The following is a 20,766-nucleotide window of genomic DNA, read 5'->3' as shown; positions in this document are numbered from 1 at the left end:
TACAATTTTATGTGCCAGAAATCCCAGTTCACTCCTAACTTTGCCAAATTCTTCCTTGTTTCTTTTCAGTTCCCAGTCCCAGAAAATTATGAATACTTGAGGGAGAGCTGCTTAACAGTGGCTCAAAAAGTCTCATTCTAGGTAAAAACACTGTCTTTGAGACTAAAGTGAAACACATGGAACAGTCAAGTAGATTAATCTGAAAATAAGCTTCTAGGAATCCTGGGAAAGGTGGATACAGACAAATTTTCTGGATTTCTGGCAGGAATAATATCTCACATGATCTTAAGAAATGAGAGCAGCAGCATGGTGCTTTTTGTGCTTTCTTATTTGAGCATGAAGAATCCTATGCATGTGTATCGTCCCTTATCTCTACTTGTAATAGTCTGATAGCATTACGCTGTTCCCACGTACACACACTAGAAAACTTAAAGGCACTAATTATGATCACATAATTAATTTTATGTGACAAATACTCAATAGCAGCAAAAATAAGAGATTGTTTATTGCAGTTCCAAATAGAAGGCGAGGTGGATTTTTTGTTAGTTTTCTTTTGCTTTTTTTTTTATCAGGAAATAATAAGCTGAAATTAATAAACTGAGATTACTCTACCTTTTTTTTTTTTAATACTTATATCTCTAGCACTTCCATCTTGTAAAAACATAAATGATGAAATATTTTCTATATTTCTACAGGCTAGAAAAATAATCAAGCCTTCTCAGTTCTCCAAAAGGCAAAACAATCCCTGGAGGAAACACAGTCAACAATGTAATGAGTTGTGAAATCTGTGATTTTAATGGGTCGTTTAATTTTTGCCTGAGCTGCTCTTTCATGACTACTCTTCTAAGCTTACCAATTTCAAGGTCAACTTTTTACTAAATGCAGACAGCTGGCCTTCTGCAGTGAATTAGTAGTTAGTCCTGTGAGTATATACAAAAACTACTTATTAGGGACTGTATTTTCCCTACATAATATATTTTATAACTATTACTGATATGACCATTACAGGAGGTAGAAAAGTCAACTTAGAAAAGTAGTCTGGGATAGTCAAACACATAATTTTTTATTTATGAAAAGCACCTTATACCTAAACATAGCTACAGCGCCGAAGGTGGGTGCAGAAAGCAGAATATTACTGAAAAAAAGCTATTGAATTATTACTTTAAAATACAAGAAGCTTGATTCATTATTAAAAAATCAATAGCAAACACAGAATCTGTTTCCATTTATTCTATTTTAGATTATGTATGAGGCACATGTAGTAAATGTTCAAGGTACTCTTACTAATCTTTCCACTGAATATTTGCATCTTTGCAAAACAGAAATGTACATGGTTATGGTTGTGTTAAACTTTGTAAACCTAAGTCAGAGTACGTATTCCATTCAAGATAGTCTACCCATAATAGCTGTACTTTGAAAACTGCAAAGCCATCAGTTTTTAAGGAAATGGAAGATTATTTCTTTTTGTCCACATCAGTTTCATTCAGGAGCAATTAATTTCTAAAGAGGAAGAGTTGTGTCTTTTGCCAATAATGGTCACTTCAAAATGCAATACTCTTTTTAGCAATGTAAAGTGTCCCACATTTTGTTAGCAAAAAATCAAAAGGATATTCTGCAGTTATCAAGGTGGTTGGTTTTTTTGAGAGGAGACACTGAAGACCCAGAGAAATAAAACAATATCTTAACAAAGAACTAAACAAAACAACACTGTAACACTGTCCAGAATTATTATGATTAATGAAGATAAAATATCTATTTAAACTCTCATGGCTCATTAATTACAGCATCTTTATAAGATGTCTTCAATATTTTGGATATAAAATACTGTAAAGATACATTGAAAGACATGCAATGGTCCACTAAATATCTTATGAAAAGTCTTCTATGAAAAAACTGCTGGAAAAAAATGAGAAAAATACAATTATTTCCAACAAATAGTGATATATTTTCCCATTATTTCTCATTGCTAATCAGTCCTGATTTTGGTTTGACTTAAGATACTTTTACAGTTTTTAAGCACCTGGATTTGGGATGAATCCATACTTAACGACAGTCAATTTTTTTCCCTTTTTTTTGGTTTTGTGCTTAAGTAAAACTCAATTATTTTAGAAAATCTCTTAAACTGCAAACATCCTATTTCAGAAGAATGGACATAAAATAACCTCAAACAAAGGGTTCTGCTTGCCAGATATAAATCTATTTATCCCTGTAAAGAGCAACAAAAGCAGGGATCCCACTTCAGCCCTTCTTTTTATATTTAGACATGAAGAAGCTTAATCACATTTAGAATGTTAGAAGTTGAAATATCAAGAGCTGTCTGAAAACAGATTTGTTAGTGATCTCCTGCCAGTCTGTTTTTGAAAATTTACACTTTAGAATCAACAGACCCTTTTGATTCCCCATCAGAAAGACATACATCTTTCTATAGCTCAAGGATTTAGTATCAAAGGCAGACTTTGGTTGCTTTATTTCTAAAAATAATGAGCATAACTTTTACTCATCACTTACAGAACAACATAAATAAAATATAACACTAAAAAGATTTGGTTGAAGGTTATTTTACACACTTGTTTAGATATATTTATTAAATTATTACAATTATTCTTTAACATTCCCTTTTAAAAATTCAGAATTTTCAATAGAATTTCACACTATTACTGAAATCAAACAATTATCATCAGAAATTATGCTGAAGTCTCTATACATATCAAGGGGTCTGGATTGTGCCTTTGTTAAAATTCCCACCCTTTTGCCTTTCTTCTTGCTGCTGGCAACACTGAAGATCTTAGTTGTGGATATTTTTGAATCAATGTCTGATTAATGACACTAATTATGTACTTGAAATTCTATCTGCATTTCAAAATTGTATTAGCTGTACTTGTATTATACTGCTTGCACTTGCAGGGTGTTCAGTACTGATGTCACATTTTAGAAGTTTTACAATAAGAGACCATTTCAATTTATCAACCAAAAATAAATATTGATAAAGTGGGTAAAGATACTTCTCTAATACCCAGCATTCTTGGCCCTTATTGAGTACAAGACATTATTTCAGTCTTCAGAGTCCTTTTTTTGAAGATTAAATCTTGCAGCAAAATGACCTGTCTGGCAAGGATGCAAATGGTTTTAAGACTTTCTTATCTTTCCTGGAGAATTAGTTAGTATGAGTTTCTCATGACCTTTTATTTTAATTATTGTTCACAAAATACTTGGGTAATGGATTCAAATTCTAGTTTGTATTTCAAACTTTAAAAATTCTTGGGGTTTCCATTGAATTTTTAGGTTCATTATGTTATTCTAAGAATGATTAACTAGGTTGGAACACAATGGATAACCTCTCCTGAGACGGATTTGTTAATATAGGTAACAATTTCATAATTTGGAATTTCATATTGGATTTTTATTTTGGATTTTAATTTACAACTAATTCCTCAAACAGTATTATTTAGGGTTACATTTCTCTGTGGTTATCTTCTGTCCCAAAACTATTTCAAATTGTCCTTTTTTGCAATGTTTTTGTAATATTTATTTCCATAACATGTAGAATTACTATTTATCTCAAAATGTTTGGGTTTTTTTCCTGTTCCATTTAGCAATGATCTCTTCATGTTGTCATGCAAATGGTATAGAGGATAATCTATGAGTTAGAATCCACTCATGCCTCAGGCAGACACTAACCTTAGTGTGCAATGACACACAGATATCTCTGATAATCAGCACAAGTTACAAACAACAAGAATAATTCTATTCAAGTTAATTCTGTGCTGAAGGGTTAGACTACATCAACCAGAAGATATGACAATTTGACTATACCCCCTGAACCTCAGAGTATTTGCAAAAGTTGAGTTTTGCAGTGGATATCTATTTGTTCTTGCAATGCTCAAGTTAGACACTAAAATCACCCCCAAACCATCCCTTACATAAAAGGCTGAACTGAGACCTGTGCATAAATGTAAACAGTGCACCTTTTATTAGCTTTCTAGACACAGTCATGATAAGCCTAATGTACAGCTGTATTTCAGTTGTAAAAAGCAGAGTGAAAAACAGTTTAATATGTAGAATGAATGACTGTATAAAATGAATAAAGACTTTTTGAAATGTATTGGTAGGAAAGAAAGGCCTTTCTACCCCCCCAAGGAAAAAAAAAAAGAAAAAGAAAAAAAGAAACACCAAAACAAAACAAAATCCCAAACAACAACAACCACAAAACAAACAACCTTACCCTGAAACAACAAAACAACAAAACATTATAATGTGAGTTATTCTTAAAAGTAAAAAAACCCTCAAACAGTAGTGTTGGTAAGCTAGAGAAATTCACATACTATACAAAGGAAGAGGACTTTTTTACCCTGAGGTACTGAAGACTGAACAGCTTAATTTGGTGATAAGCTTTTAGTTTCATATAATGTAGTTCATGATCTACAATTTACAAGATAGGAAGAAAAGGTCAAGTTTATATTTGTTACTAACTGATAGCAGGTACCAATATGACGCTAGGAAGAGACTGCAACAGAAAGCATATTAAATAAATTATTTAAATTCTAGAATCTTCATGACTGCAATTTAAGTCCCAAATATTTAAAATTTAAGCAGGATTGTAAAAACTATAGAATTATGTAAAGCAGCTCACATACTATGATATTTATGGAAATTTTTTATTCCTTTTTCTCCTTTGTTTGAAAGGTGAGAAAAAAATAAACAAAACACTCAGGTGAAGGCTTTGTGGAGTATCCACATGTTCCTAAATTATTTAACTCTAGAAAATAACTAATGGAAATATTTTTGATCCTGCAAATGACATAAGTGTTAACTTTAAGATGTATTGCAATATATTGATTTCTAAATGATATTAATATATAATAATGCATAATACTGAACTTTGTATTACTAAACTTATAACAGAAATCTTATTTTTGTTAAATAATGGCAGAGAAAAATGAAGTAGCAGGCAGAAAAGCCTCCAAAAAAAACTACTTCTATAAAGGAATTAAAAAAGATATTAAAAAAAAGTTCTGCTGATTCCATTCAAATCAATTCTACTTAACTCTACCTCACTATCTGCCATCATGCCAATTTAACTGGGTTAAAAAAACCCTTAAAGTACATTATCACTTCTGTTGGTACATCAATAATTCTTCTGATAGAGCTACTTGACCTTTTTCTGCTGATTTTAGTCATTGGGAGGAGTTATTGGAACAACTCCAGTGCAAGTGAAGAAATTCATAAAGTCCACACAGCCATCTTGCAAGCTTAGCTGGACCATAGCAGTTCTGTGTGACATTTATACCAGGAGCAATGAGTGGAATTAATTCCATCATGGACAAGGACATTAGTGTGCTGTTACACACCGCTCTGTACAACTGAAACCTTTCTTATACCCTCTTTCCATTCCCTACATCCAAATAGTATATTATAACCTGTCTGGTTATGAATGAAGCTTCTGGACAGCAGCAAAACTGATTGAGGAACCATAGACAGATTTCATTGTTCACCAGTAATCTGAACGAAATATAGTAGCAAATATAATGTAATGGTTTTATTTTTCATTAGTTTCCATGTTCTAATTTTTCTGCCTAACACTTTACATACAACAGCCTGTAACTGAAAATTACTTACCTAGAATATAAATTATTTCTGTTTTGGAAGAAAACCAAAAGGATATATGACTGTGAGACAGCTACTGTTGTTCTTCAGCTTGCCTGGAAACCAATGAAATTTAATCAAAACTGATAAGTAGTAGGATTTCACTGTAAATCTCACTTCAAAAACTCTTCTCAGTATTTGTCTCCTGAGCAGGACCAGATTGTGACAGAAAGTTTAAAAAGTAAATAAAAATATAAGTATGTATTTTGCATATATAAAGCCATTATCTTATATCTGTGTATTTAAACTACTATTACTTATAACATGACTTGTACAGCAAAAAGATGAGATAAAGTCAAAGTTACTTTCACCTGTCAGTCCTACTTTAGATAGGTTTCAATTTAACATGAAGAGTCTTTTCCTTTCTAGAGACATATGTTTCAAGAGTCTTTAATTTACTTTCAGCTCCTACATACTATTTTCTGAAGTGGCTTAGGATAGGATTTTCTGCATAGCATATTAGAATGGTTTGGGTTGGAAAGGACCCTAAAGATCATCTAGTTCCAACTCTCCTGCTCTGGGCAGGGACACCTTCCACTAGACCAGGCTGCTCAAAACCCCCTGCAGCCTGGCCGTGAGCACTTCCAGGGATGGGGCAATCACAGCTTCTGGGGGCAACCTGCTCCAGTGCCTCACCATCCCCACAGTGAACAATTTCTTCCTAATATCTAATCAAAGTCTATGCTTTTTCAGTTTAAAAGCATTACCCCTTCTCCTATCACTACAGGCCTTACTAAAATGTTTGTCCCTACCTTTATTATAAGCCCCCTTTAATTTTGAAACACCACTATAAGATCTAGTCAAAGCCTTCTTCTCTCCAGGTTGAACAACCCCATCTTTGAGATGTCTAAAGATGTAGATTATAATGTAATATGATAAATGTACCTTAACATTATAAAGATTCTGATAGTATTTAGTTGAATTACCAGCCTATGTGAGACTGACAGAAATAGTGATTAAGATATTCATGAGAATGCTACCATTTTGTAGGACTTTGAGATTAATTTAGCATAGGAATTCTGAGCTTTCAAACCAGCCAAGCTGATATGGCAATACTGTCCCAGTGCAATAGAAGTATGAATAGGATCATAATATAGAAAAGCACATTTTGTATGACAGCAAATTGAGCACTAATGGGGTAAGGAAAAATGGTTTAAAGGAGATGGCAAGAGGCAGATCCTTTGTCAAATTAAAGTCTTTAAACTGAAGTCTCTAAACTTTCTGTGGGGGTGTGTTAGGAAGAATGTTCTATATTTTTATATTACCTTCTGTTAGAATTGAAAAATTTAAGAATTATTAAAAAAAATGGGATTGAAGACACTCAAATTTGGTTTGCACTACAACTGAAGTTAGATCAGATTACATCATATGGAAAATTTTCTATCCTTTTTTAATTTAGGAAATTGTCCAAATTCTCTGATCTTGGGCCATCAAGAAATAGTTGAATGCTTCTGCATGCTTTTGATTTGTCAGGGCAGGGGTTGGGGTGGGGAGAAAAATCCAACTCCCCTACTCCCTTGAACATTCCAGGAAGAATTTGAGGTAAACCAGATGCATCAACACTTATGATCTATCTTTTCACCCTGCAAAATATTAAAGGGGGTACGTACTTAAATTATTTGTTACTGCAAAGCAAGCTTGGGAGTTATTTTATTATAACTCTCTAAAAGATATTACATTAATTATTTTTTTAATAAAATTTGGTCTTTATGATTTCAAAAATACATTATTTAAAACTATCAAGATACAAAATACCAATATAGATAAATCAGGATTTCTAATTTTTATTATATTGAGTTTAAAAAAAGTCATAGTATACATGATTGTAACAAATTAGTTTTCTGAAGTAAATTTTTATTTGATCTTGCTCTCAGCCAGTTCAAGTTTGCTTAGAAGAGTATTTGAGCATTGCAGTTCGATGCAACTCTTTGCAAAACTTATTCTCACTTTTTTCTATTCCTATAGCTATATTCCAGTCCCAAACAATTTTAACAACAAAATACCTTTTTACCATTTCCCCTTGCTTTTTCTGTAAATTTCACCATAGTTTGAGTTTACTATTCCACAGATGTTCTCCCACATGAAATTGCTCTGGTTGAAATATTTTTATGCTTTCTTATGCTTGAATGAATTTTCACAATAAATCTGGAATTCACTTTCTGGAAATTACTGTATGAATATTCCTATCCCCTCATAAACGTTCATGAAAGCACAATGCTTTGTATATACTTAAAATATTTGTAGATTTTTTTATCCCAGATACTTTCTCTATTTAGGAGTAATTTTCTTTCTCTCTCTTTCTCTCTTTCTCCCTTTCTTTTCTTTACTTTATTTTCTTTTTCTTTCTTTTCTTCCTTTCCTTTCTCTCTCCCACACACCCTTTTGCAATTTCAGAATTGCAAAACACACGCACACACATGTTACACACATGTACATGTGTGTACTACATCTGTTTATTCCCCATAAGGGAGCAAGAAAGAAAGTGATTCAAAGGTGCAGTTCTGGAACTATATATATTTGTTATATATATATATATATATATATGTATATATATAACATATAGTAGAACACACACAGATACACAAAAGCCCAGAACAAAGGGAAACAAACCCACCATAATGTCCACCTTTGGACATTAACGACATACTACTGTTTTAAATCTGGCCTTCATTGAAGCTAGTGTGAACGTAATAATTTATTAAAACTTGTACTATGTACTACATAAAACTTGTATTATGTAGAATTCAATATACAACTTTCATATGTACACATACATCTTAAGGTGTTCAAAACAGGTGTTAAAAACATTTCCTATAGAAAAAGTGAAGCTGTAGAATGGCATGAAAAATACTTTCATAATTAATATACTGACTGATGAAAATATTTGCACTGAACTAATTATTGCAGTAGTTAAAAAAAAAAATCCATTAATTCTCCCTCAAAAACTGAATGGTAAAGGGATATCATTGACAGTACAGTGGTACACAGCATCTTGTCTTTTATGTGTGTCTGTAGCCATTGCTTATTTTAATTAGTTTTAAAGGAAAAGATGTCGATTATCACTTTTGCCTTTTTCCTGACATATCTATTGAAGTCAGGTAAATCATAAAAATCTAGGCCATGTTATCTGTATCAACTTAGATTTGCTGTTGATTTATAAAAACACAATGATTACCATCAGACTGAATCTTTTTCATTCTAGCTTAATTTTCTTATTGCTTGTAATAAAGCAAAATATCAGCTTTAATGAATTTTATTTGCATAGTAATGAAATGGAGAGAGTAAGCTCTTTCTAATTATCTTTTTCTGACTAACAAACCTAGCTGCTATTAAAATTTTTAATTTGTCTGCTTTTTTCTTTTAATTGTTAGCATTAGATTATTCAGGTTAACCTGTTCCTTAGGAAAAAAGAAAAAAACTGCTGAAAATAGATCTTTCTTCTTGTGTGAAAGATATTAGTTTTTCTTTAACTGTTTCCTTGATGTTTTCTTTAACTACTGATAGGTAGAAGTCATTTATCCATTTTGACCTATTTAGTATGAATTCTCAAAAGTGATTAACTATAGGAATTAAAAAAAAAAAAAAATGGGGTTTACAGTACCATATTGAATAAACTATCCTTTAAATGCTCTTTGCATGGAAATTAGTGCAATAAGGTGTATTTAATATTCAGTGAAATTGTAGGGTAAGGATTAATGGAAAAGGCAAAGAACCTCTGTATGCGTACCAGACAAAAACCAGGTCTTGGTAGCTATTAACTCATTCGAGTTTCCAGGCTGCATCTGAAAATCTGGCAATGTGAGCTGACAGCATAATTAAAATACATGGGTTTCTTCCTACTTCAGGGAGACAGAAAGCTGTAAGCCAGATTTATTGGCTACTTAAAAACTTCTATATTCAATTTTCTTCTGTCATATTCTAATCAAGCAATTGTGTGTGAATATGGGGCAAGGCAATCACAGCCAAATCCCTGTCCTGCTCATTTAGCTGCCAAAATATCAAGGCTTTTCTGCAGGTATGTGTACCCTTGTAGAGCAGTTGTCTTCTGAATTTTTTACTTGTAAAGTTGCAAAGGATCATTAATTCAAAAATCCTTCATTCCTGGGTATAATGGGTGTACGGGGTTCAGTCTTATTAATAAATCTTTTCCAGTGGGATTGGAAAGGTGAATGAGAGGACTTTGTGTGTTGATGCTGATGAATGAATGATCCCACTGCAGACAAAACCTGAAGATCCTGACCTCAACAATGGCATAACCTCCTCCCTGTCTGGCTGAGGGTGTATCCACAGGTCAGGGCTAGTAGACAATATGTCAAGAAACCTTTTCTATTTACACATGGAGCAAATCATCTGAAGGGCCAGACTTAATCTAACTACTCATCATGAAAATTATTGGCTGTGGACGGTGACACATCCTTGATGACCCAGGTTAGATATTGTTACTCATGGTTCCTATCACCAGTCCAAGTAGGCATGGTCTGCATGCTGGCCTTTTTTCTCTTCTTTTGGGATGCCTTGTTTTTACCTATAAAGAAGACTGTGCTGCCTATCTATTTTATGCAAAAAGAAAAATACTAAAAAAAGACCCTTTTTTGGACTAAGTACCTACTTTTAAGACATGCACATACTCAAATGCTTCTGTCCTCACATGGCTTTTTCAAGCCTTTTGCAGATATGAGAGCATAACCAGGATGTTCCTTCTTCTCTTGTTTGGTTTTTTTTAGGGTTTTTTTTTTCATTTTTCCTTTTGTTTCTCTTAGCCTCACGTGGAAAGACACATTTTAAAAAAAGGACCTCCCTTAGACTTTTTGTATCAGCTATTTACAGTGGTGGAACTGGCACAGAAAAAACAACCTAATTTTTCAACAAGCCTTTCAGAATCCAGAATTTTACAACACAAGTCTGTGGTAAACTGTATAGCTATATGGACATTAAGAACTCCTTTCTTCTGTATACATGTACAAAAGCTTCATTCCTTCTTTTTGCTAGAGAACATGCTAATGGTAGATTTCTAATTCAGCTCAAACTCCCAGATTAATTTGAGAGTCACAATTTTGTAGGATACAGTTCCTATTTGAGAAGTATAACCTCTTCTTTCTTCTAAATACTCTATAACTCACCCTGTTGAAGTGTTTATTTCAATAGGTAAATTGATTACCATATCTCTGCATAATTGCTTTGCCATGTTATTCACTATTTCACCAGTTGTCAACTACTTCCGCATTTCATATAAATTATATTTGTTTACTTGTATATAATCAACAGAAGTATTGAACAGAGTTGCCCTCACTGTTTCCTCTGAACTTCTGTGGAAACACTGTTATATAGTCATGATGAACACTTTTGGAGATCAACCAGCTAGTTCTTAATCCATTTTATTTGGGTTGCATTGCTATCATGCTTTTATTTAAAATTAAAAAGTCATAAAACATTAGGCCAAAAGTCAAATTCCATATGTATTAAATGCCTGCATTTATGTTTACTAACATCAATTAATTAAACCAGGGGTTTATGAGATCTATATTTGCATTTAAAAATTTGACTGCTATTAGCGTTTGGGTTTTTACTCAATTCTTGTTACCTGACTCTTCCATCTGCTTTTCCATTATAGCAAGCAGAGCTGATGTAACTGCTTTAGCTGTTCATTCATTAGCTGTGCTTGAGTACTGAGTATTTGCAAAGCTTCCTGAAACCAATGCACTAATAATAATAAAAATTTTGAAGAACAATTAACAAGTTATTCCTAGATGTTATCATTTTCCTTAGCTGCTAATGGACTGAAAAGAACTTTTTCGTTGTCATGTAGTTCAACCACATTATCCCATTCCTTCACAGAAAGCTGAAACGTAATTGCAGTTACCTGTTTTACTAATCTTTCTCTGTTGTCATCATTTTTGTTACTGCTTAATTTAAACTACATAATGTACTTTCTTTGAAACTACAGCATTGTCTCCTCCACCTCTTCAACTTTTCCTATCAATTTTCTACATTTAGTAACAACAAATCTGTATGATTGAATAACTATTTCCCACTTCAATGCAACTTCCCTCATTCCTGATAAACTTCCCACTAATTTCTAGCTTTTCTTTGCCAGTGGAAACGGTGTGGTTTTATATGCATATTTGTTTTATTTCTTTACTGATGACTGACAACAATTTGACTCCTAAGTAATCTGTGCAAAACCACTGTACTTTTTCTTGTATAAATTGTGTTCAATTGTCCCTAATTTTGCATTATAAGAATGAAGTATATTATTGGACTAGGACCATAATCTACTTGTCTAAATGGAATGTTAGAAGTTCATAATCACTCCCAGACACTAACCTTGGCTGGATAAATGATCTGGTTTTATTCAAAGTAGAGAATTATCCATATTAAAGGCAAAACATATTTACATTTTTCAGACAATTTATTTTGAAACGGTAATGATGTGTTCATTGCTTCCATGAGATTGCTGACAACACAGCAATCCAAGTCATACTCTCCTAATAACAGATTTTTTTTTCCAGTCTATCTATATAGGTTAACAACCATTTCCTGTGTGACTAAATCCATTTGCTTATAACCACATACATATAAAGACTTGATTTATTCCATACAAATAAAACTGCCATGTACATACACCTACAAAACTAGTCAGGTTTTCCCCTGAAAACTCACAGGAAAGAGTTAAATACAGGTTCAGTATAGAAAAGGTATTCCTTGTTCTGTAGTAAGTACCAAGTCTCTACTCTTACTGAAAAAAAGAAAACGTAAATTAAGACTAATTCATTTAAGATTAATTTATTAAAGACTGAAGAAAATTTTCAGCTCACTTCTTCTACACAATTACATAGAATTATGTCTGAATGAACCAAAAGGTACCTAACCAAATGTTCCCGTCATAAGTTATTTAACCAACAAAATATTTGAACACAGCAAATGAATAAGGCATTCAAAACTGTACCCTATTAAGTAAATCAATCATAAGGTACATGGAATGGGAAGACAAGAGAGCTAGGAATCTTCTAATTAGGCAACCTGTTGCTTTGTATCTACATGAGGTGGTGAAATACCAGACATAAAGCTATAAGCATTTTTAATATATGCACAAACTCCAGGGCAATGTGAAGGAAATTATATATCTAGAAAAAATGCATCAAAACATGGTACAAACAACTTCAGAGCATGTGATAAAAGATAATTTTAAAAAGTTTTTAATTCTACATTTTTGGGGAGACCAATATACTGTTTGATGAGAGCTCACATGTTAAGATTTTAAGAGCACATATTACTTCAAATTAAGTTAACAATATATAATTTTTTTTAACATCACAACTTCATTCAAAACAGAAGTTTGTGCTTATCAAATTGGTACACTGGAACAATGAAATAGATTGGTATATCCCTTTTTTTGTTATAGATTTCCTATGAGTACATAGCAAGTGTTTCACTAAATCATGGAGTTTCAGGAATGGAAATGTTCTTGATAGTGCAAAATGTTCTTAAGATTTCATTTACGTACTTACCAATTATATATATTGTTTTAAAAATATAATAAATAAATAAATAAATGAGGAGAACTGGATGTATTTGAATGGCTCTAAATAACCAGCATGGTTCTTATTGTCTGCATTAATGCTGAATTATTAAGACTAGATTGTAACCTGAGAGACAATAATTGTGAGGTTTTCCAGAACTGCACCTTTGAATCACTTTCTTTCTTGCTTCCTTATGGGGAATAAACAGAAGTCAGTGTCTATAGAGTTTCTTCTCCCGTAAGCCCATATAGCAGCTCCAGCCACTGTGCTTTGTCAGACAGCTTTCCAATAGGTGGGAAGCTGAGCTTCGTAACTTGCTTGAACTTAGACTACCCGGTGGATCACAATTTATTTACAAACACCAAAGATTATTTGAAATAGCAACATATGCTCTTGAGTATCTAAATTGATTTAATTTCAACCCACATTTAGCTGTTTTTAAAGCCATAGTTTTAAAGCAGAATATTATTTTTAGGTATGTTATCAAGTGAGATTCTGTTTATTAATAAGACCATATTCCTCTGTTTTAAAAAAAAAAAACAACAAACCCTTCCTAAAGACATTTATTCCCCATAGCATTAGGGCTGTGATATTATGACCAAGAATTCTGGTGATATGCTAGGGAAAAAGAAGAAAAATTGCCGTTAATATGTTCTTGACAGGAATGACTGAGTTTCTTAGATACTTACCTAATGAGGCTGATGACAGAGATTTCAAAGTATTTCAAAGTTAATTTCTAGTTTTTTAATATTCAGTGTACTTAAATATATTGTTAACATGACTTTTGAACATAATTACTTATTATGAATAGGTCACAAACAAAGCACAAAGTCTAATGTGACATGTCTTGACAGTTTAAATCCATTTTCTGACATTTTACATAAGCTAATAGATAGTGTGAAAAAGCTTCATGCAGAAAATATGACTGTTTTCATTAAGAGCAGAAAACATGTTTAAAGTAATTAAAAGAAATTAATCATTTCTTATTCCTAGATTATCCTTGACACAAATTATAAGGATTTTAGTTACCACTAAACTTTAGCTAAAATGGCTAATCTCTAGATCTTCTGACATACCCATGTTCAAATGTTTTAGCTACATGTCAGAAAAGACAAAAATAACAATGCTATCAAAGTTGAATTACATTTAGCAAAAGAAAGTGTCCCATAAGTGACCAAAAATACTGAAAAAGTATGTCTAATTACTATATCAAAGAAAGTGAGACAACTAGAAATGATACAGAGCTCTCCACATACTTATGTAGAGGTATAACATAAATAATATCTTAACCAGCAAGTTTACTTCACTTTAGTAGAAATGTGGACCATATGCCAGTTATGTAGTTTGTTACAGTGTCAGTGAATTAGCATAATAAGATACTAGGCTCAGTGAGGAAATAAAACTACAATAATCAAGATTTTAAATTGTCAGAAAAAAAGATTAAACAGTTTCTCAAAAATATTTCCTGAATATCTGGTTATGTCTTTCCAAAAGGAATCTGCATTTACCAATGCCATTCATATATTTCTGCTTCTATTTGTCCTCTAAGAGAAACGATCTTATTTATGTTATTATTGCCTTGTTAGGAAAAAAAAAAAAATGTTGTAGGAGTGGCAAAAATATATGTCCAAAGATGTTTACATTTTATTTTAGAAAATTACGTGAAGATTTTGGGATCAGTCATGATGAAAAGTTTACATTAAAATTAGTAAAATGTTCACAAGTGTCTGAATGTATAATTTTACCACTAAAAGCTTAGTGTACTTGGCCAAATGAATTCTTTGAGACTGTTTTAACTTCCCATTCTCCTTAAAACAAGAAAAGTAACTCTAACCAGTCCCAATATCACAGAATATGTTCACTATGTATCATTTTAATAATGTGCACAGGTTCAAAAAATCCTTTAAAAAAGTCTTGTAAAGGCATATCATCAATCAACTGATAAATTGCACTCACCCTCTCTTCGATTAAGCCTTGCAAATCCAGGGCTGTGACTGCTAGACAGCTCTGATGAACTACTGAATGATGACTGAGGCAAAGTAGACACCAACGGATCATCACAATTATCTGCCAGTGAGAAATATCATATTCAGATTAATACAATGATCACCACTTACTGTAACTGCATCCAAAGAGAACACTAGAAAAATACCTGAATCAACCCTGTACCTGAAAGCAGCATATCTCTTAATAATTCCTCTTGTTCTGTTGTATGTAAAAGCATCAGTACCAAGGCAGCCCACCATTTCTCTTTTTTTTTTTTTTTTTTTTTTTTTTTTTTTTGGGGGGTGTTGTTTGTTGGTTAGTTATTTTTTTTTGATCCAATATTTCATGATACCACTAGGGTATGATTTATTATGTTCTTCAACTGGATGTACTTGCCCTCTTCTAACCTAACTTTTGAGATCAGTCATACTGATTAAAGGTTCACAGCTCGCCCATATTATTTACGTGAATAGCAACGCATGCCTTCTAGTCCTGGTTGTAGCATTAAGCTATAACCTCAGCATGTACTCTTTATTTTCTTTAGACCTGATGCCAGCACAGCTCTGTGCAATCACATTTAATGTGCAATCACATTAAATATATTTATTAAAAAACAAAAAACAAAAACAAAAAACCAAACAAACAACAAAAAAAACCCCACCACCAAAAAGACTCCAACCAAATGAAATAAAATATAACATAATATAATATCATCCCTTTTAAGCACTGTAAGAATGACAAAAATGGAAAATCTTTTGCTTTGCCAAGGGTATACATGTTTGATAAAGACACAGCACAAAATCATTATCACTCAGATATTAGTATGCAAGTCCTAACATCATACAGACTTAAACCTGAGTGCTTCAAAGAGAGACTTAACTGCAGTTCACAATCAATGGTGCATAAGCAAGCAAATGCTAATCAATACTTTGGGTGTTAAATGCCTCTCCACCTCAATTACTATACATGGCATGTGTTCATTCTCCATTTAAATTTGAAAATTATAAATTGAGAATCAATATCTGTTCTGGATTTAGCTGAAAGAAGACTGACTTTAAAACACTAGAAGTGTGAGCAAGTCTTTCCCTAGCTATACTGTGCTGGCATCTGTCGGTCTAGAAAATAAGAGGAAATTACATAAATTATTAGTGTTTACGAAATGGTTCTTTTTAGGAGAAACACATCCTCTGGGTGGAACTGATAAGGAGAAGTCACAGGTGAGTCCTCCTTTTAACACTTCTGTTTGTCTACCACATTTCCACTGTCAAAACCATAAATATTAATAATTACAAAATCTTCTCCTGACTTGGTGATAATTAAGGGCTTCCGCTGAATAATTATGGACATTTCTATTGAGCAGCAAGACTTTTATATCAATGTCTCAACAGGGTTTTTTGTTCACCTTCAAAAATTATTTTTTTAAAAATGTTGGTTCATTTGGTTCTTTAAACAAAACCCTTCCTAAAGAGAAGGCCTGATACTGATGATGATTGCTACAGTTAGAAGTGCTCTCAAATCCCATAAATAATACCCAGTCACTAAAAAAACCAAACCAAACCAACAACAAAAAAACCCAAACAAACAAAATTAATTGGTCCTGATAAACTCATATATACCATGCTTCTACCAAATTCGGAGTACCTCACTCCCGTGAAAGGAACAAATAAAATTATTTACTTTCATAAGTTTATTACCTGATCTAGCCTTCTATAATACAAACTGCAACATTTTATAACTACTCGTTATTGTCTAACCACAAGCTCGTTTTTCACTTCATTATCCACAGTTTAGATGGTGAAAGAGGCTGTGCTACTTGGGAAAAATTGTCCAACTGCTAAGCATAGAAGCAGAAAAAATGAAAGGAAACAAGATTTAATCTTATGAGCAAATGCATTGCACTAGTAAGTCTTAGAAAAGGATCTCATTAGTGAAAGGTTTCTTTACAGCACAGAAAATAAAAAAGACTTATTAGTCATAAACTACACGAGAAAGAAAAGAGTAGCATGCTGCTGTGTTTCACGCAGAGAGCTACTTACACTTTTGACGCAAGAGAGTGCTTCAAATACCACTGATCCTTTCTCTACTGTCAAAGCCTACATTGTAAGCTTAGATAGCAAGATGAAAATCAAGAGGAAAGAATCAAAAGGCATTTTACCCCATTTCTATGTACATGACTTAGAATCATATAATCATAGAATCACAGAATGGTTTGAGTTGGAAGAGACCTTTAAATGTCATCTAGTCCAACCCCTTTCAACTAAACCAGGTTCTCAAAGCTCCGTCCAGCCTGACCTTGGAATGTTTCCAGGGATGGGGCACCTACCACCTCTCTTGGCAACTTGTTCTTGTGTTTCAACACCCTCATCATAAAAGCTTTCTTCCTTATATGTTGTCTGAATCTACCCCCTTTTAGTATAAACCATTATCCCTTGTCCTACCAAAACAGGCCCTACTAAAAAGTCTGTCCCCGCCTTTCTTTATATGCCTCCTTTAGGAACCGAAAGGCCACATAAAGTCTCCCCGAAGCCTTCTCTTTTCCAGGCTGAACAACCCCTACTCTCTCAGGCTTTCCTCACAGAAGAAGTGTTCCAACCCTCTGATCATTTTTATGGCCCTTCTCTGCACCCACACCAATAGGTTCATGTTTTTTTCTGTACTGAGAACTCCAAAGGTAGACACAGTAGAACGTTTCACCACCTTCATATGCCTCATATTTTCAACTTTTCTTTTCTGGTGAAGGGTGCGTGTTTTATGAAATGAATCACCAGGACTAAGACTATGGGATTATTATTTACAGACACTAGTATATAAACGACAGCAAATACATTATTTTTAAAACATCTCTGGTTCTGTCTGTCTTCATAACTTTTTAATTCAGAAGGGAAAAAAAAAACATTTCCACTGGATAGATAAGACAGCTGCCTTTGTATTATTTGCTTCTGCTGACTACACTTTTCACTGTTTTTTCTCCTAAGCTGCAACTTGGAAACGAATCAGTGGTACTGCATTATTCTTCCTAGATGGTCTAATACACATATTTCTGTGACACTCATCTATTGTTTTGTGACATTCTCAGAAGAACTCAGAGCATTACATAGTATTTATCCTATAATAATTTGTTTCAATCTTAATTTATAATGGAAAGATACATAAACAGTTGAATATACACAAGATGTAAAAAATTCAAGAGTGCAAGACATATTTTTGCTTTTACACAATAGTGATTAAAAAGAAATTAGCAATGTATCACAAATAGATATACTCTGAATAATTATACATTCTGTTACAATAGCAGCTATGCTTTATTTCAGGAAAATAACTTCATAGCAACTTATTTTTTATTGCTTAGCACACGTTGCTTAAAACTTATTCTTGTTGCACCTTACAGTGTGCAATGTAACTCATAATTTAGCGAGAATCCCAGAATTAGATCCAAAATACTTTGCAGAAATTGACAGGAACCAATTGGTCAATATTGATTTGTTTCTCAAATTTAATAAAAGCAAATAAAAACATAATCTGTTGAGTATGACAATTCTATATGATTTCATATACAGTAGAAGACATGCCACACAAAGAAACACAGTTTGAACTCAGTGTTTTCCAACATGCTACTGGTTAGCTCTTCATGTCTCTTGGACACCCTGTGTACAACAGAACTGACCTCACTGCTGAAGGCAGTCTAGAGTTTTCCTCCAGGTTAAATGAATACCTAAGCAGTCTATTCTAATATGAATTTTAAACCAAAGAATTTTAGTTAAAAGCTATGTATCATACAACTTTTTAATGATATTTTTGTGATAAATCTTCTTTTTAAACAATAGCTAATTGTGTCAAAAATGTAAACAAAACCACAGGTTTCTGCAATATGCACAAAAATTTGGTATCAAATAAGGCTTTGAGAAGGAAAAAATATGTATTGAATTGTCTGATACTAATGTAGAGAATAAAATCAAGCTCAGGCCTATGGAGAAGAGTGAAGAATAATTGTGAAATACTAGGGTTGGTTAATGCCGTATACTGACATGAGTTGTAACAGTTGCTGTTTAAAAAAAAAAGTCTGAAATTATTAATATTCAAAAGGACAGGAAGTCATTACTGTGGGAATAAGAGGTGAAAAACTGAAGTGCAACTGGTAAAAAAAAAAAAAGCAAGAATGTGCAAATGGGGGAAAGATATATAAGCAAAAATATATTACCTGTTTCATCACCAAATGAAGAAAGATTCAAGCTATGTAAGGCATACCTTTCCATATATAAAGAGCTCCAGTGCAGATTTAATCAAATCTATAAAGCAACTGAGGCATTTTATAGGAATAAAACTTCAAGTGTTGCATGTACAAAGTATACCTATTCAGCTTCAAATACTATCTTACTATGTAAATTCAGAGTAAACCAAGAAATTATTTATAGAGTGATACTATAATTTACATAGTTTATGCCATATGATCTACAAAAGATGGAGTTCAAATAGGATATCATGTTGTAAAGCAGTTATCAAAGTTATGCTTATAATACAATGGTTCATCAAATAAATTTTGTACCTTTGACCAAAGCAGCAGCTTGCTAAAATAAAAATAAAAATAGCAATAAAAACAGTAGAATACTGGGACAATCTGGGATTTATTTCTTCATGATGCATAAGTGTATATTTTCACATCACAACGTCATTTACAGGCACAAACCTTCTTTCCTCTTTTGCAGCATCAAGAATATATGGCACTGGTCTTATTTTGAATGTAGCAGTCAGGCTGCTCTTTTTCATCCAAGTTTTCAGCTTGCTTTGTAATATAGACTCACAGATTTTCACGCATTCCAATTTGAGTGCAAATTTGCATAAGAAAATGTCAGAGTCCAGTGCTCAGTTACTACAAGTTGACATGCAATATTCTGATGATAATTATCTAAGTGTATTACATCCAGACTTTATTCAAAATATATCCTAAAAGATCCCAACACAAAAGCATACACAAAATGACATATTTCAATTTCACAGAATCATAGAGTCACAGAATGGTCAGGTTTGGAAAGGAACTCTGGAGATCATCTAATTGAACCTCCTGCTAAACCTGGTTCATTTAGAGCAGGCTGCACAAAACTGCATCCAGATGGGTTTTGAATGTCTCCAGAGAAGGAGTCTCCACAACCTCTCTGGGCAGCCTGTGCCAGTGCTCGGCCACCCTCAAAGTTGAGAATTTTTTCCTCATATTAAATGGAACCGCCTGTGTTGCAGTTTGTGCCTGTTGCCTGTTATACTCTTGCTGGACACTACTAGAAAGAGTCTGGCCCCATCTTGTTAGCACTCACCCTGAAGGTATTTCTATGCATTAACAAGATCCCCTCTCAGTCTTCTCCAGGTTAAACAGGCCTAGATTTCTCAGTCTTTCCTTATAAGAGAGATGCTCCAATACCCTCATTATCTTTGTAGCTCTCCACTGGCCCCTCTCCAGTAGTTCCCTGTGTCTCCTGAACTGGAGACCCCAGCACTGGACACAGCATGCGGCCTCAACAGGTCAGAGCAGAGGGGCAGGATCACCTCTCTCAACCCACTGGCCACGCTTCTCCCAATGCACTCCAGGATCCCATTGTCCCTCTTGCCCACAGGATCACACTGCTGG

General features: G+C 33.3%; 1 protein-coding gene across 1 annotated transcript in view; it reads right to left on the bottom strand.

Annotated features, from left to right (window-relative positions):
- CNTNAP4 (contactin associated protein family member 4) overlaps positions 1–20,766 on the bottom strand; it is a 261,392-nt gene that overhangs the window by 200,251 nt on the left and 40,375 nt on the right. The window contains exon 2 of the mRNA XM_055791657.1: positions 15,120–15,230. Within this exon, the coding sequence (XP_055647632.1) occupies positions 15,120–15,230 (111 nt within the window). The remainder of the gene's footprint in view (positions 1–15,119; positions 15,231–20,766) is intronic.

This window comes from Falco peregrinus, chromosome Z (assembly GCF_023634155.1).
Source record: "Falco peregrinus isolate bFalPer1 chromosome Z, bFalPer1.pri, whole genome shotgun sequence".
NCBI lineage: Eukaryota > Metazoa > Chordata > Aves > Falconiformes > Falconidae > Falco > Falco peregrinus.
This window is presented reverse-complemented; position numbering and strand designations above follow the sequence as displayed.